Source organism: Vollenhovia emeryi, unplaced genomic scaffold (assembly GCF_000949405.1).
Source record: "Vollenhovia emeryi isolate VEMERY1.0 unplaced genomic scaffold, V.emery_V1.0 DF939134.1, whole genome shotgun sequence".
Lineage (NCBI taxonomy): Eukaryota > Metazoa > Arthropoda > Insecta > Hymenoptera > Formicidae > Vollenhovia > Vollenhovia emeryi.
This window is the reverse complement of record NW_011967232.1, coordinates 2,417,059-2,436,056: the sequence shown is the minus strand read 5'-3', so window position 1 is coordinate 2,436,056 and position 18,998 is coordinate 2,417,059. Positions and strand designations below refer to the sequence as shown.

The 18,998-nt window shown below is 39.4% G+C and overlaps 1 protein-coding gene across 8 annotated transcripts in view; it reads left to right on the top strand.

The window, feature by feature from the left end:
• Positions 1–18,998, top strand: part of LOC105567825 (neurotrimin) — a 187,638-nt gene that overhangs the window by 141,101 nt on the left and 27,539 nt on the right. For 7 of the 8 annotated variants that reach the window (XM_012023027.1, XM_012023028.1, XM_012023030.1 and 4 more), the window contains exons 2-3: positions 6,226–6,318; positions 18,714–18,814. In XM_012023027.1, coding sequence (XP_011878417.1) covers positions 6,226–6,318; positions 18,714–18,814 — 194 coding nt within the window. The remainder of the gene's footprint in view (positions 1–6,225; positions 6,319–18,713; positions 18,815–18,998) is intronic. The other variant, XM_012023029.1, reaches the window with a different exon arrangement.

Below are 18,998 nucleotides of genomic sequence, written 5' to 3'. Positions count from 1 at the left end.
ATTGGAAATATTAGAGAAATATAGGAGAAATAACAAGATTATTGACAATAAGTTCGACGTGACAGATTGGACGAGGGTTGATAAACGACAATATTTTATAGAAGCGCAACGAATAAAGTATAACGCGAAGAAGTAACAATAATTTGGTGAGGTGCCTCGATTTTTCAACCGGGTTCATTATTCTTTCTTGCGACTTCCCTCCCTTTTTTTAGCGTCCCTTCTGGTATTCCGGTTTCTTGATAAATAGTTCCTGGCAGTTTGACCTTTCAATGTGAATTCACGAGAAGAGACAAATCGATTCCGTTCCCTAGTGACCCGATGGTCTGTAACAAATATTACGTCGTTCGATAATCGTCTACAGCGTTTTTGCGTTTCCTCCATTTTCGAACGGAACGGTAATAAAGAGCCGGGTGCAACATTAGATGTCTCGAGTCCGGTGTTTTTCAGTCGGCGAACGACCGATCGTTGCTCAAACTTGGCGCGATACGGAATGACGATGTCACGCCGTAGAATAAAAATGTCGAGCTTGCTCGCAACTTTTTCCACTCGCTCTGCATACAATGTAATCCTTTGGTTGTGTTACATTGCCACGTAAGGCGCAGGTTACGTTTCACGGAGCTTACGTGGCGGAACGTAAAGTAAATACCGCAGACTTGAATAGTCTGAACTGCGTAAGCCGGGTGTAGCACACCGCTAGCTAGCACGTATGTATCTACGTCGCTATCACGATGAAAGGCTGAAGCTCCGAAAAGCTGTCTCCTGATTGCGCGTAACCGCGCCCGGCGCCAAGATTGGTCCATTAATCTTACCACGGACGCACGCGATATCGCAGTTTCATGAAGAGGCTACGTCCTATATAAATGCCGCTCGAAACATCGGCGCCATAGTGCAGAAAATGCAGTTGCGCAATTGCATAGTGGTGGTTGCACCAGTGCCAAACGAGAAAGAGAGAGAGAGAGAGAGAGAGAGAGAGAGGAGGGGGGGGGGAAATAGAGGGAAAAAACGACGCGGCAGAATGGCTCGTATGCGAACTCCAACAATGAAACCTTCCTTAGCAGTACACCGTTAGTGAAGCTCGAATGGAACAACGGTCGTGGTCAATGGATGGAATTCAGTTATCCAAGTTTGAATGTAACAAAAAAATTGAAAACCCACTAGAATCGCAAAAGAAAACAGTTATAACAAAAGTATCATAAAAGAATACCGTTGTTGTTTCTGTGATTTTCCGCGTACAGTTATTATTGAGTTAATCAGGAAAAATTTTATATGCGATATATTATGAAGTATTCCAGATATACGTGTACTAAAACTGTAAGAATAAGTATTCAGTAGCTTTAGGACACATAAAAATTTTATGGTAAATGCTTGCCAAATATTTATTTTGTAACTAATGAATTCCCATAAATCGTTTAATGGATTTTATTTCAAAATTAGATATTTACCGTAAAGTATGATCTCGTAGAAATTATCATAAATTTTTTTCGTAATGTTAAAGTGAAATGAAACAGCATTTCGACAGATTTATGTTCGCTATTAATTTATATCAACACGCCGCGCAATTATTTGCGGTGCTCTCGTAATTGTAATTTCAAATTTTCACTTGTGCGCGAAAGACACAAAACATGCGTATATATATTGGCTTTTACAAATTTACATTTCCCTCGTGTAATCTACTACTCTCGTGCTCATAATGCAAGTAATTTTACTCTCTGTCATCTGCGAATGTAATTATCCTCAAGTTGCTCCGTGGCTCGCATTTATGAGACGCACGAAGTTATATAACTATTGGGGAAGCACCGTCACTGAACATCGTTAAACTCGCGACAAACGGTTGTCATAATCTCCAAGTTTAGATAGTTTCGTCACCTCGAATTCACTGGAAAATATCATAACGTTATCACGCGTTACCATCCACAAAATTTGCGACGATTTGCACGCACTGACCTATATATCGCAAATATACACAACGTAGTGTATTTTATTTATATTTTTCTCTTTCGTTAAGATAACCTATTTAATTCTGGATAGAATATCGACTCTGCACGTAAAAAGTGACACACATCAAAAATAGCAATTTTACCGATTTTAAACTTTTAATTGTTCCAAATGCATATTATTTTAATGGCTTTATGCACTAAATGCAGCAGTTATAATTCCTCCTGAATAATAAGCTTAATTTGTACCTTATTACCATCTTTGCCCGACAAGGGATTGAAATGTCCACCCCTTTTTACATCTGTGCCATTTTCCTTGAAAATTACCTCGAGACTATTTAAAAATGGGTTCTGGGGAAACAAGTGTTTCACACGATAATAGAAACTCTTTATTGAAGAAAAATCATGCTAATGTAACAGAAACATCATAGATACGTTGTAGGAATATTTTGTAAATTTATATCGTATAAAAGAAACGCAGGTATAGAATTCTTTTAGTAATAATATTAGTGATGACGTATTTATTTAATTGTAAACTATAATAAAATAAAGCATAATACTTCGGTATTAAAGTTTTATATAATAAACTAATGAGATCATTTTTCTCTTTTCACTGATCGGTAATTGTTCATCGTATAAAGGAGTTAGTTGAATTTTCTTACGGAAAATTTCTTACTCTTTCTGGTGTTTCTAATTTCAATTTCAGCAAAGTTTAGTTCACTGAATGTATGATGTTTAGTAATATAACTCGCACGTCTCCAATTTTTTTATATTAATTTTACCGAAAATATTGATCTTATATCTAGGTTTTTAAATTAAGGAAACTACGAGGACCATTTCCATTAGCTCGCAAGACTCCGTTTTTGCCGTCCAGATTAATGTAAAATACTGCTTTAGTACAAAAATTAATCGTCCCTTTTTATCCCTTATTTGAATAAAAGTATCTACATACGTTTGCGGGTTGATAAATTATAAATACGCAATAACTTCTATTTTTTACTTGTGTCGTTTTTCTTGCAAAGGTAATATATAATTTTTGCTAATTACTTTGGCTATTTTAAAGAAAGGAATAAAAATACAAAAATTTTGCAGGGAAATGTTTGTCGCATCTATTCGTTATTCTGATGCTGGTTTTCCAAGTGTAAAATGCAAAAGACTATAAACAGAAAACATTTTAACAAAACGCCCATATATCCTTCCTAGTATAAAACATTTTTAAAAAGTAGCGAAAACAGAACTTTTAATGGAAGAGCTCTATCTTTGCTCAGGGAAATTCTTCTTCCAAAAAAAGAAATCGTGAGAAATCTTATCGCCATGTTACATTAAAAATTACAATCGGTATTGTTGATGTTGGTGCGAAAAAAAGTGCATTCTTACTAAGCTCTTACGAATTAAATTATTTCTTCGTGGACTCTGTAATTGTATTCGTATAAATGTTGCAATCAATTGTTTTATCAATTGTCATTAATCGAACAATTTATTTAACTCGAATCGCGACAGGTATCGTCGATCGTTCTTGCAGGTTTTGCGCACTGTCTCGATTTTAGCTCGCTATTTCATTCTCTGGACTTTGACGAAATCTGACGAAATCTAGCCCTCGTCACACGCATTTGTCTTATTTATTGTTTTCGTGTTATCTCACTCCTAACTTTCAGATTTCCAAGGGATTCTCCTCACTTGTATTTTCGCTTGAGCCAACGACGGTGTCACGTACCCTAATTATAAAAAATCGCGCTTTTCGCTTGTCCTGTATATACTTTAAATCTAACAGATATACCTAAATGTCTATGAATACAATAATTGTCGGCTAAATGTATTTATTTTACAAATACATTTCGAAACTTTCCTCTGTTTCGTCCAGGTTATGATACACTTGCGTAATGTGATTCGCTTTTATCGATGAATTTAATGGCTGTGCGAGCCACGAAAACGACAGATTTATTTTTCAACCATATAGAAAAAGAACCGCGATGCATTTTAACACAACGCGCTGTAATTTTACACTAGTCAGAACCGGGCTCGAGTCACCACCGCAGTCATTCGAAATTCTATCTTCGCATAGTGCAGCGGGCAATTGCAGAAGGACGGTCGAATGAATGACGTGGTCGTATCGAGTTTCGAACCTTTTGACCCCCGGTCGACAAATTCTCCGCTATATTATAAATTTTTTCGCGAGGCTGCTTCTTCGTCACTAGAACAGCGAATCCATCAGTGCCTTTTGTCGATCGTGACAAATCTCTACTTTTATAAATTTTTAATCAATGTTATTAATTTTGGAAATTATTATTCAATTTCTTGCATTCGCGATTCATCATGCACGTGAACTCGAGAATGCTTTCCTGTAGATAAAACTTTTTTAATGCAATAATGTATTAACGCACGCTTATGATCGTCGCGTTTCTCTCTCTCTCTCTCTCTCTTGTGTGATAAGGGAAGATAAATTTCTCATAAGTCTCATAAGTTGTGCTTTCAAAGTGACACGCGTCACTTGTGAACGGCGTAAACGATGTTCCTGGCGACGTATGCCCGTGTTCATCGCATGTCACATGTCACTTCGATGCACCATCTCGCATATAAATCTACGAAACTGTTTTCAAAATGACATATTGCGGACAAAATATCGCTAATATGTATTGTTTTATCTCGCCAGCATGACAATTCGCAGTGGTACGGGTGCTATCAATTTTTCCAGGTTGACTACCAATTTTTTTGGATATATGTTTCATATGATGCCCTGTACCTACATGTAAAATTGATGGGTCCGAAATCACATTCTCGGGTACTAGAATTACGTCTAAATAAAGATTTTTTAAAGAAATTATATCTTTTACTTTCGGAAAGGCTTGCATAAACGAATAGGGAACCTTCCCACATAACATTGGATGCCCTCGCGTACACTTTTTTATCTTAATAGATTTGGACATGATTGTACGAAGGTTTAGACATCTAATGGACATACATTTAATATCGGCGTTGTATATACATTTTACATACAGGATAGTTTTTTCATGCCATGAAGGAAAAATACATATACATGCAATAAATGCATTTAATAAATGTCTATAATTTGTATATCCTTTGCGGTATGTAGTATGTACATGTAGCTATATACAGCTGATAAATCACAATTTCATACATGAATTATTATACAAGACACGTAAGCATTAATTGGGCATATCCTGTTTAAACTTTCGTACAATCATGTCCAAATCTATTAAGATAAAAAAGTGTACGCGATAAAATTGTATTCTATATTTAAAGAATATAAAATGCAACTGAAACAATGCATGTATGTGCATTGAAGAATGGAGGTATATACATCGTACGTATGTACATACATAAGTTACATATATGTATATACATGACATATTTTGATATTCGTTTTATATGTGTATATACATTGTACATGGCATGTATATACATTGCTGGATATACGAATGTACATATTATGTATATGCATATGTGTGTACAAATTATGTACACACATATACTACATCTGTAATGGATAACAAATCAATATACGTCATGTATATACATAAAATGTGTAAATCATGTACAAATGTATATACATACCTAGGACTTTCTATGTACTTTATTCCGGTAACATTTGCACATACATTTGATATCTAATGTATGTACTGTACTAAAAATTCATATTCATAGATGTATATACATAATATATACACTGTACATGAAAATGTTTTGTGGGTTATAATACTATATCTTGTTTGCGTTGTTATGTGGAATGTAAAAGAAGATTCGACCGTATTTTTCGACTTTTCAAACAAATACCCTGGAACGGAATATGTGTTCAACGCGATGCTGTTGGCGCAGAGCAGGTATTCTCTGTACCAGAGTATTCGGCCGTTAATCGAGTTCACGAGTAATATCGGAGTACTCGAAATCACGGGTTCGATTTAATGGATTTCGATTAAACTGATTCACGAACGTTTTTGATCTAATCGGATTTTCGATATGTTTCACGTTGGCACGTTCCACGATTTCTGATACTGGCTTCCGCTGTTGATATATCATTGTTATGACAACCTGGTGCAAACAATCGGAGCCTGCAAAAATTAATTTTCCTCGGTCGATATCTAGAAAAATTAATTGAATACGCAAGTATTTTTCCGATATTTTCGAGTAACCGGATAACAACGGCACAAGTCTCAGGAGATTCGGGCTAGAATTGGCGGATGGAGGAATTCAATTTTTCTTATGTCAAACGTTATTTAAAACTTTTGCCGATCTCCTGGTCCTCTAACGTCCCTTGCACTCTCTTGTGTTGCAGGGCGACAAGCGAGGAATCTACAATTACTGGAACAGACACCGGGTCATCATCGCGGTACGCAGGATGCATCATTATCGGACAGTTACAATAACAGTGAGTGACCATACGTTGACGAGCGCAATCCAACTGAAAATCACTAGCAAAAGCCGCTAGATCCCACGGGATGTTGCGGGAGTGTCGCACTCGATGTCGAAAATCGGACTCGCGTGGCTCCGCGTTGCGAGTGTCAACCGGGACCGAGCATTATCGTCCTTGTTGTTTGCGTTAAAGGCCAAAATAAACTACGGAACGCCGGGCGCTTTCGCGTTACGTTAACGATCGCTGCACGTGTACGGGACGCACGTGTGTGTCGACAGATATCGTACGTGGAGTCGCGGGCACCTCGTGAAATGGGCCATTTCGCGCCTCGGCATATCCGCCTGCTTGTAAAATAACTTTCCCTCTCCCCCCCACCCCCATCATCCCACGCGATTCGATTCTTTCTCGCACTACCAACCTCGAGCTCTTTTCGATATTATACCGCGACGATAAACCCGCGGTGGGCTTATCGCCGTATCGAGCGCACAGATTGTTTTATATGTATAATCTCTATTGAAAATAATCCCCACCCCCGTGGCACGTACGCGCGCGAGTGCCGTCGCCTAGCAATGGATTTTTATGCCGCCTTTATTTTTTGCAACGCGTATCGATCATTACGAAACGGTGAGCGCCAACAAGTTATTTTTTTTTTGCTAAATCACATGGATGCATAATGCAGGCAACAAGCCGTATATTGTTCGATGGATAGCGCACGTCAAACGTTGGTAAAGCAATAAAAAGCGATACTCGGCGTTGCACTCGTTTTAATTTTACGAGTCTCGTTATTGCGCATTAAAGAGTAACATATGCATAATCATTTAGAGCAAGGCAATTTTCTGCTGCTTTGTGTGTGTGTGTATGTGTGTGTGCGAAACGTGACCGAATTGCGCTTTTATATAGAACAAACCGCGGAAAACGGCTTTTAGTTGCTTACATTACGGTCTAATACATGTAACTGAAATGCAATGTACTGCGATATTAAAGCTGTCCGTTATTTTGATTCCGTCTTGCTTATTTTGCACTTCGGAATTTATTTATTAAATTTTTTTTCGCGTGCGTTTGATTTTTAAACAAAAGCAGGCGAACGTATTTAAAGAGGTCAATTGTCATTGATAATTTAATTGTTTGAAAAAACGCGTTTGCAAAACGGCTCAAACGACATGTAATCCGTTTGAATAACATACTTTTATTACAATTATCGCATCTTTTATTAGTAATTACAGAAATGAAAGAGCACGGTACTATTTTACAAATATAGTTTGAATATCGAATGATTGGGGAGAATATCTGTATACGACGGTTACTAAATATTAGATTTCTACTTCTCGCTTTATCATGATTTTTTAACGCATTCACCGCCAAGCGCATTTTACCTGAGTTTCCATTTACTACGGGTTAAATGATTTTTGTATTAAGGAAGAGAATAAAATATTTAATTTTTAGTATTGAATTTATGGTATTGAGTTGCAATAAAATATGATATACGATATTTATTTGACAGTCGCCCCATTACAGTCGCTGATGATTGACGTACCGCGAACAAAAAACTCTGTGTTGGTCACCAATGGCCGTCGATAGCGGTGAATGCGTTAATATTGTGGCTGCAACATATCATTTGTACATACTTTGTTACGAAACTTCCGTTAAAAATGCTCACGATTACCAGCTCGATGAAGCAATCTCGCTAAACGAATACTCGATGTAGAAATTTGAGAAGTATTTCGCAAATCAGCAGTGATTTCTCCCGTTCTCGCTCGGCGCGGCTCAATAACCATTTTGCGTATGGTCTTATCGCTCGGTATCAGAGAAGCAGCCGGGTAGGGGCGGGTTTTTCGGACGAACAGCCGTCAAATCCCGACGTCAGATAAAAATATATCAGCTGCGTCACAAAAGTCGGATGAAATCTCGCCCGGCTCCACCGCATCTCACTCATCTACCCCCTGCCAACCCATCTCGCCCGCCATCGCCCGCTATCGCCCACCTCGATTCTCCACACTCCCGCGTCCTCCTCGTCAGGACTCCAGCCTGGTTTTTTGTTCGCGAAAATCCGCGATGAAACCTCCGCGATGCGGAGAGGAGAAGTTTCGGTATGCACTGGCTCTCTAAGTGCCCCTCCCCGGTCCCTCCCCCCGTCGCCGTCCTACGTCCCTTCTATTTGCCCGTCCCGCGCCGATCGATATCACCGACACCCCGTGATTCCGAAGCCGGGTGCCGACTTTCGCGGCGGCAAGACGCAACGTCGCGTCGGTGTTCCATGGAACACGCGCGAATCATTCGTCACAATGGTGACGTGCTGCCGCTCGACTTGCCACCCCCTTGCTGTCCCCGCAATTTCTCCCGTTCCTGGGGAGAGAAGTCTATCGCTATACCCCCGTACGCGAGCGTTCGACGTTTCCTTCCTTCCTGCCTGCCTTCCTTCCTTCCTTCCTTCCTTCCTTCCTTCCTTCCGTTCCTCCTACTTCTCTCCTTCCCGTCCGATTTCCCGCTCCACCTGTTTCTCCGACGAAGAGAATTCCCCCTTCGCCCGAAACGCGATCTCGCCGTCGTGCGCGCCGAGACTAATCGGTAACATGGGCACTCGGGAAATCTTACGATCTGACCAATTCCCCGGGAAAAGGAACGACAACTCTTACGCTCCGGGAGAAACCGACGTTTCTTTGCGACGTTAATTTGCGATGTTTCGCTTACGTAGATTTCTCGCGAGATTTTTAATATAGATGTGCTTTGCGTTTTGCGATCACTATTGGCAGCAGGAGCAGAGGATCGGTGCGACGGTACTGTGTGCACATCCTGCAGACTCTGTGCGCGCACATAAAATCGAATGCGGATTCCACGTATATTATTTATATTTATTTGAATCCCTTTTTCGTTTCTTTCGACGCAACATTATAATTAATGATTAGACCCTTGTCACATTTTATTTCAACATTTTGTTGTGACGTAAATGATAACGAGGGCAGAGAGACACTGTGAGATAATTTTGCGTAGCTGCCATTATCGGATTCCGAGCGAGGTGAAGCGAATTCACTTTACAGCGCATGACCCAAAAAAGTTTTAATCATATCGCATTAATAACGTAAACTAATCAGGCAGCAGTTAGACTGTTAATTAACTGTCTCGACTGTAGGACGGATGATGAATAATTTAATGTTTACGGTTCGTTTGCACCCTAATCAACCGAGTCGCCTGCGTTAAGCGGGCAATGTGGGAAGTTGGGGTTGTTTAGATAAACCAAGGAGATGGCATTATTTGGAGAGAAGTTTACTCGTCGTAAGACAATCAGATTCGTAACTAGACCTCGCGCTGCGAATAAGAGCTGAATAAGATCCGGCTGTAATTTGCGGAAATGAACCGATTGTCATCTCGCTGATGTGCATGCGAATGACGATGTAAACCGGGGAATAAACAAGGCGAACGGATAGGATTTCTACCTACCAGCAACGTAATTGTTAACAATATTGATAAGTTCTAAGTGTAAATGTTTAGAAATTTTAATTGGTATTCTTATTGTTATAATTTTGTCATTCAAACTAAGACTAATATTTTTATAAAGTCGAGCGAGATTAATTAATTTTAACGGAACTGGATCTTTCAAATTATTATGAATTTTATCTTCAATCTTCCCCGTAGTTTGATATCAAAGAGAGACATAATCTGTTTCAAGTCGAATTAACTCGTAATTATTTTGTAGCAATAACAAATGTTACCGATTATCGCAATGACACAGACACAAATATATTTCAGTAGTTTTTGTCGCCAGTTGTAATTAACCAAGGGGGTATTTTTTAAAAATCGACCAAACTGGCAAAAGTAATGTTTATTTTAGTCGCGACGTTTCGACCCCTTTATCATCAGTTTTATTCGAGATGCGCAAACGTACGGTTGCTACATGGAAATTTTAGAAATTGACATCGCCATTATAAATCCACTATTTGAATTAAAATGTTGAGTCAACTTTATAATAGATTGTACTTGAAAAGGACCCGGTAAAGGGGTCGAAACGTCGTGACTATTATAAAATAAACATCATTTTTGTTAGTTTGGTCGATTTTTTAAAAAATTTCCCTTGGTTAACTATACAATATACAAGTACACACGGAAAGAAAATTTTTCGTTACCGTAGCTATAATTAGTTTGCTAAAAATATTTTGCCGCCATAACTATAAATTTCTGAAGCACAGCAAACGATTTGTTGTCACACCTAATACAATAGGCGCAGTAGCAAAATATTTAGCTATCGCAACTAAATATTAGCCGTCCATATTTGACAACTGAAATTTAGTTGCCACGTGCAGTTTTTAGCTACGGCGGCTACATTTTTCTTTCCGTGCAATGCTAATCTACACCTTAATCTATTTCACGCTCCTGAGATAACAACGTAGTATTGCATAAAATGCGCGCGACGCAAAAGCTGAATAATTTGAAAACCGCGCAAACCGGGCATGCCGTATTGCAAGTAATATTTGTCCTCGTTAAGAGACAAAATCAAAGGCGATAAGGGAATAAGGGACGGAGTTAGACCGAGTATAAGAAGACCGTGCTTGAATCTTAAACTAACCGGCACGACTACCGGCACATTTCGGAGACGAAGTGCTCAGGCGCGGGCATGAATATGAATGAGTCCGCGGGGTGATATTCTGAAGTGCGAAATAAAATAATTTCCTTCGTCGCGCCGCGGAATATGCACGAGGCGGGCACGAGGCGTCATCGGTAGAAGCGCGGGAATAAAGTACGACGAGTGTGACGAACGTAGAGGAGAGACGCGGCGAGGCCGCGTTTCTTTATCGCCGCGCGCGAACGCGCTTCCCTCGCGGTTTCTCCACGGCGCGATATTCCGTCTGTCGAAATTTCCGACACGGCGGTTTCTGGAGGCGAGAAATACGCGGAAACGAGACGCGGGCGAGAGGGGCGTACACGCTGGTGAATAGTTAGTAAACGTTAAGTAACCGGCGCTGTATCGACCTGCCAAGTGTGTGCATATCGGATTTCGGCGACGGCGGCGGAGATAGCGGCGGCAGCAACCCCGAGGCACAATTCAACGAGATATTACATTTAAACGGGACTTTATTTACTCAGCCGACTGCGTTACCGCCGTGCCGCGCGGTACACGCCACCCCGCCTCGTTCCCTTCATCTTTTCTCTTATACCCTACCACTGGCGTTTCCGTACCAGACGACACTTCCTGCGGCTATTATCCAGCGTGCCGTCTCGCTCCCCGCGGTTATTCCGCCTACAAATCGCTAGCAGATGGGGAAAATTGAATTAGTCAGGGCCACACTTGTAATTATAGCCCGGCCGCCCGTCTCTCGGCCGCTCTCTACCACGGTCTTACCACTGGTCTTACTCCATCTCGCTCTCGCCACTTCCGTACGACTTGCCGCGCACGTACGGGACCGTCGGTAATAGCAGTAATTTTTCCGACGTTAATTTCATGCAAAACTTCGCAGCTTCGGTCGTCGTCTACATCGCGAACGGTCTCGTTCGTTCTCGCTTCCTCGGAATTTTTTTTCCCCCGCTCGAGCGCTAAGTGAATCTGCACGCGCGCCAACCGGAGGTGGCAGAATCGGGGCGGGAATATTAGAAATATTGGCCGAGTATATTTTTCGCCGGAGTCACCCCTTCCGCAACGCCGCCGAGGGGTGGTGCCGCGTATATATGTCACGCGGCGCCCTTAGTGGTTCCCAGCCGTGCCTCTGGAGTGCTTTTAAAAATAATGAAGATCACTTTCTCTGCCCTGTTATTTTCTTTTTATCCGACCTCCCTGCTTCGTCGAGCTTTCCTTTATTGCCTGATTTATCGCTTGACGTTGCAGTGTTAATATATTTTCCGTGGGATTAAATCCTGAAATATGACGACTTCGAAACCGAGACTGCTTACAGTTCTGCAAGAATGTAGAATTTGCGAGAAAATGACTAATAGCGCGCCGTTGAGACGGAGATGTCTGAAATTTTCTCGCGCGATAAATAGAGACGAGATAAAGGATCCCTTAATTTATAGAATTTTTTAATATTTCAACGCGAGTTTTTCCCCGCCTCCCCCCCCCCTCTCTCTCTTTCTCTCCTTCCTTCATTAGGTTTTATGCTAAGAGATATGATGGCAAAATTTAATGACGTTGTTTTTCTTCTTATGTACACCAGTCTCTTTATCTTCTCTTCGTTTACACAATTTCCATCCTCTTTTGAAACGTTGTAATTACAGCCGGTACTTTAGCTCACAAATGTCAGAGAAAAGGGAAGTTTATTATCCGAGAGAGAGAAAGAGAGTGCAAAGAAATCTGGAGAACTTAGAAATTTTGCAATATAACTCTGTATTGATTAAACAGTAATTATTTCCTATCTTAATTTTTCGAGCGTGAGTTCGTTAAAGCAATCTAGGTGTAAGATCTTCGCCGATCTCTCTGTTTAATACAGGAATGTTCACGTCGTGTTTACCGCTTGGTACATAATACTTGTCATGGAAAGAGCCGGAAGAACAACAATGCTTGCACCGAGAGGAAACTCATGACTTTCATAAGTCTTTGTGCGTTTTCCGAGCGAGCTACCCGAGCCACGGGCTGCAACTTGTTAAAATTCCATCGTGATTTCCACGCGAAGCTGCGAAGGTAGAAGCACGTCGAAAGAAACGATGCCAGCACTCGGATAATCTCGTGGCACAGATTATTGAGCACGTTTCGCACAAGTCCTTTTCCGTTTACTTCAGTAAACCAATAAACTCTAACTTCATTTCAGGTAAATCCCTACGAGTTTCATGTTCGAACCATTCGATCGGCGAAGATTTTCTTATCTGAAAGGCTCGTCGAAGCGCACAAATCGGCTGGTTGTATCGATGCGAATATTTATACTCCCGCTCAAACATTGCGGCAGCCTAAATGTGACATTTTATACATTCGACGTACGTTCCTCTTTTAAATACGGCTTACTTTATATCATTTACAACGTGCGGGATAAAGAGACCAGGAAAAGAATGGAAAAATTTCATTATATATATCTCAATCATGTAATATCTAACTGTATCTCGTGAGATCCAATTCTAAAAATCATCAGATCCTCAGAAATTTGATACTTTCCTTGAATATTCGACTTTATCTATTGAGATGTAACTAAATCTATAATTAAATTTCCTGAGAGAACATAATTAGATCTCAATAGATGATAACGTTAAATATTCAATGAAAGTGTCAGGTCTCTGAAGATCTGATGATTTTAGAATTGGATATAATTAGATATTACACAATTGAGACATATATGTATAATCAGATATTTGCATTTTTGACCGGGGCGGGATATCTTGCGTATACGTAGGTTTCGTTCTAAAATAATGTAACTTGTAATGATTGTTTTGAGGATTGCTACATCGTTCCACCGCGATGAGATTGCGATCAAACCGAAGATAGTTATAGTTCCGCTCTGTCGTCGCGTCTCTCGTCGCCTGAAAACCTACATTCAGCGTGAATTTCATTGAAATAGTTTGCAGTAAAAGTTTATTATTCCCGATTGAAGAGCCCTCCACCGAGTAGGTTCGTATGGACGTCATGCAGCTTTAACCGTTTCTCGAATGTCGCGCGTTTTCAACAGGGGAGGGAAACTTCTCCCCCTCGCCCCTTCCCTCTCCCCTGACGAACGTCTGCAGGAGCGCATAGAACAATCGGCAATGTTATCTCGCGTAAGATCTTGCTTGATCGAAATACCTAGCGGAAATGGCCGGTCCAACTGTTAACTTCTTCCCGTGCGCCTCGACGAAATAGTCTCGCCCGATTCGCCCGGCGCCTTCGCCGCAGTTCGCTGTAAAATGCAGATACAGCCGGCAGCCGAAAAGCGAGGGCGCAGTTTGGAAATGAAATTTCGCGGGAATTTATGATAGTTTGCACAATAAAAGTTACCGTAGCTATCCGCGCAATCGTATCCCATGATAGAACCGCGGTATAACATATATGTATGTATAACGGAATATTCGTTTTACACTCTACACATCGGACTACGCGATATGCCACGGGATAAAAATATACGATGAAATAACAAACGCAAATCAGGCCGCGGCATTATATAATGTAAACTCTGTAACTGTGTTTAATTCTAAATCCACCGCAGATACCATTTGCGATTTATTAAATATACGTGTTTTTGAGAATTTGTTTGTGTAATAGAAGCAATATTTTTGTTAACGTTTCAACGACTGTTTTCTGAAATGACTTTGTTGAAAATGTCGTGTAATTGTTCTTCTACAGCTTACTAATTTAAAGTTGACTTCACGCAAATAAAATAATTTCACAAATAATTGTAAAAGGTAGAAAAAATGAAATAACGCAAGTAAAGTTTAACAGATTTTACTGACTGAACTCATCTATTTCATATTACGCTAAAAGCACGCTTTTATTGTGTAACTCGTTACAATGCAACTATACTTTAATTACACTAGACTGAAATCATATTCAGTGCGATGGAAATTGAAAAAATGCCATTTAATATTATACTTATACTTAATTTTAGACAGAATGTAATGTGGAAGAATACTGTAGTCGGTGGTTTCTTCCTAATCGCCGCGGAGAGAGAGGGTAATCATTATTGCATAAACGGCGGCAATATGGCAACAAAAAGCACAGAGGTAGACAAAGTGAAGCAGGAACTTAATGAGAAACCATTGAATCACCTTTGGCACCGTCAAACGCTGTTGCGGTTTCCGGCGCGGTTAAAGGTGATGAAGTGTGCTAAGAAAACACCGAAGTGCGCCGTGGAAACGTAGATAGACAAACGCGGGGGCGGTTGCCTCTGAGGCAAGAAGCGTGACCCTTAATTTCGTTTCTCGTTAAATCGTTCTTTAACGAGAAAATAAGGCCGTCTTTGAGTCGGAACTCTTGAAATACAAAGATGCGATTTCCCTGGCGGTATGTACGGCAATGTCGAACGAGATGAGACATAAATGTCGCGGAGTGAAATTGACGTTCCCTTTGTCGCGATTGTCACTGATAGGATTCCGAATTCCGTACAATTTGTCAGTACAGTCAAGAACCTCTCTGCTTTTTAAAAGCACACGAGCCTAAGACATTTAAATTTAATCTCCTGTAATTCTTCCCGAGACAGACGCGCTCGATAATAGGCCTCGCCGGACGTCTCGTACTTTAGGTTTACCTAGCGATTCAAGCGACAGGTATTTCAAGATCAAGCGATATAGTTAATAGCTCCTGCACATTTCACGGTTATTGTCATCTCCGTTTAGATAACGCGCGACTATACGAGAGCTCACGTTAAATACCTATTCCAAAACTGTTCGCAGGTACGTTGCACGATGGCAGAAATTCATATTCATTAACTGCGGACTGTTATGCACGAAATTCACGGTACATCTAGTATGTAATGCATTGTGTCTTTCGAGCGGAGCCGAGTCATGTTATTAAGCACTCCGTGCCATACCGACACATGGGCTTACCTTAATCAAAGCTTGTTAATCAGTTTGATAACGACTTTCCGAGGACGTGCTTGCGAATTCCAGCAGTTTCACTCGATTCTCACTCCCATTATCATTAACACGTTGAATACTCTGACGGCCATTATGACAGCGGCATGTCTCGTTGATGCGTGCATAAAATTTAACGTACTACACTGTATCACCAATCAAGTCGAGACAACGAGCGTATTTACGCGGACCCGGAGCGTCAAGTGAGCGTAAAAGAAATTTAAAGCGAAATCCGAGAGCTTTAAATATTTATTGAATCAGCACGGCGCATTTTTCAATAACGATTGTACAAGACGTAGGAATTTTAGGCCGCATTAAAACTTTCCAGTCTCGTCTTCCTGATGCACAATATAAAAACTCTCATCTCGACACTTTAGCCAAGTTGGACCTACAAAACCATTTACTCTGACATTTTACCATCGCAATGAATTTCAAGTTGCTTCAGGCGCGTTATTCGTCCTTTTTTTTCATTTCCGCCGACGTAGGCGCGACAATTAACACTGCGAAGTGTTTTATAATAAAGCACTTGGGGGCATAATTAACACTGTCCTGTATCCGAGCCGCCGTGCTTAAAAGACCTAAAAGTAACTCAAACTTATCTCGAAGCTTGTCCCTCTGTACTGTCTTTCGCTCTCTTTCCTTCAACGATATTTTCCACTCTATCCCGCTTCCTTTCTTCCATCTTTCTGTTTCCCGTTCTCCGCGAGTTCTTTGTGCCCATAAATAATTCAGATGCTCGGAACGTAAAGACATTAACAAAGGTAAAAGCTTTTAAGGGAGACCGGCTTGAATCTTGAACTCGTTACACTGCTTTAACGATAATAACTCTGCAATCAGGTCGGACGATGCATTGTCTAGACATGCGTGCAGACGTGCCAGCATCAAACGTTTGTAAGTGAATAATAGTCGAAGTGATTAATCAAGTACTTAGCTCGCGACAGGTTTATCTTGATCAGATGCATAGTACACGGCAGAAAGGAACATTTATTAACGTGAGTGATGCCAAAGCGAATAATCGTCGATGTTATTTTATCCCTTACATTTAAGAAATTTCTCTATTCTTTTGTTTTACTCGAAGAAATTACATTACAGCATGACGAAAATATATCAGGATATATCAGGATTAATGTAAGATCAATAGAGTTAAATAAGACCCCTAGATCAAATAACCAACGAGAATGCTATGTAGGTAGCCCAATAATTCAAATCTTATTATTGAACAATAAAAAGTCGTGTGTTCCAATGTTAAAATTTTCTTGTGTTACCAAGATTTGACTCTTACTTTAATGTAAAATTAACATAAAACGTATATGTTATTATTTTCGTAACACTTTTATGTGTTATATTTATATGTAAACCTAATAACTTGACGCTTTATGTATATTATTTAAAAATTGAATATTATTTTGAGTTCTTTTAACACACCTATTTTACAAAATTAACTAAAACATGTGATATTGACATTTCTTAAAAATTAATTCAACTATTCTGATTTGTGACTATTCGTACAGTTTACTTATCCTGTCTGTTTTTATTACATCACACTTAAGATTGAAAGAACATAAACATAAACGTGGAGAGTAGTGTTAATTAATTAACATTTATAATTTGTCACAAAGTAACACACCCGATAAATGTTATTTTAGCTTCAAATTTAGAGTGGACTTTTTGGGACATGTAAAAATTGTTAACATTAACATTTTATTTTTTACTGCGTACGTGAATTCACATACCGTTTTTCCATCTGTCTTGTGCGCCGATTTCTTTTCGGACATAACACAGTTTAGTTAGATAAAATATTGTCGTCAGTGAATGTAAGACCATTTATTCAAATATTTTTAGCAGAGTTTCGAATTTCACGTGATTCAGGCAATTATCAATGGCTGGCTCGTAAAATAATAATAATTTTACGATATAATGTAACCTTTATAAAAAATAAACAAATAATAAGGATAGCGTCGACAATTAACTGGCACAATATATTTCGTTTAGAACATACAACGTTTCGACCAGTAATACTGGTCCTTATCAAGTATTAAAAAATTCTTAACAACCCATTAGATGTGACAGGAAAAAATGGGTAACATTGGTAATAATATAAGAATACATGGAGGAACGAATCAGTCTGCACAGTAACACATATGGAGTAGATATAAAATATTTTAAAAGACGTCAATTGTTGTGAAAGGTCGGTAGAAGACTGTTTTTTAATACTTGATAAGGACCAGTATTACTGGTCGAAACGTTGTATGTTCTAAACGAAATATATTGTGCCAGTTAATTGTCGACGTTATCCTTATTATTTGTTCTTTATTTACTGGCGATCCATCTCTTCAAGTTTTTATAAAAAATAAACTTTGGCGGAAAAAATTGTTATTCGTTTCAATATTATCGTGTTGTATCTTTCATAATTATTTCATCTCACAATTTCGCAATTACTCAGCAATGAGTATTAATCGTTTGTGCGCAAGGTAACGCGTAAAAAAATACAAATGAATAGTAGTAGCTTATTTTATAATTAATTAACACTATAGTCTGTTTTAGAGAAAAATTAATGTTCGTAATGGCCGAGACAACGGTAATTTAACAGATTATGATAAATAGGTGCCGGTTACACTAAACCAGGGCCACGCTGACTCTCCAGTTTACAATATTTTCTATCCCTACCATATGTATACCACGGGGTGTAATTTTGAAAAGGACAACAAATTGCTAATCAGACTTAATTAGCTCCGACGGTCGTTGCAACTTAGGGATCTTGAGTTCCCTCTGTGGGGAAATCTCCATATTTCCTTGCAAGTGCACTTGAGCATCTAAATTTATAACTGTTTACGTTTCGTTAAATGATAATAATTATTAGAAAGATATAAGTGCAAAAGAAATATCTCGTTCTAATTGCTACGTTATATTTATAATGTATTTTATTTTGTTGTTCTAACACACCTACATTGTTGTTGCAGACGAATTGCCCCGATTCGCCGAGGAAATCCAAAACGTGACAGTAAGCGTGGGACGTGATGCTCTGTTGGCTTGCGTGGTGGATAACCTACGACATTATAAGGTACTTAAAATTTAACTATCTTTATTACTATTCTATGTATGTCAAATGTCATGTAGAACATGGTTAGCCACTCGGATTATTTTTGCGTTAAATCCATCGATTACAGTCGTTTGGCACAATTAATGGTATAACCTTTGGTATTATAAGGTAACATGCTTAAAATGAAATTTCTTTCCCGTTTCTG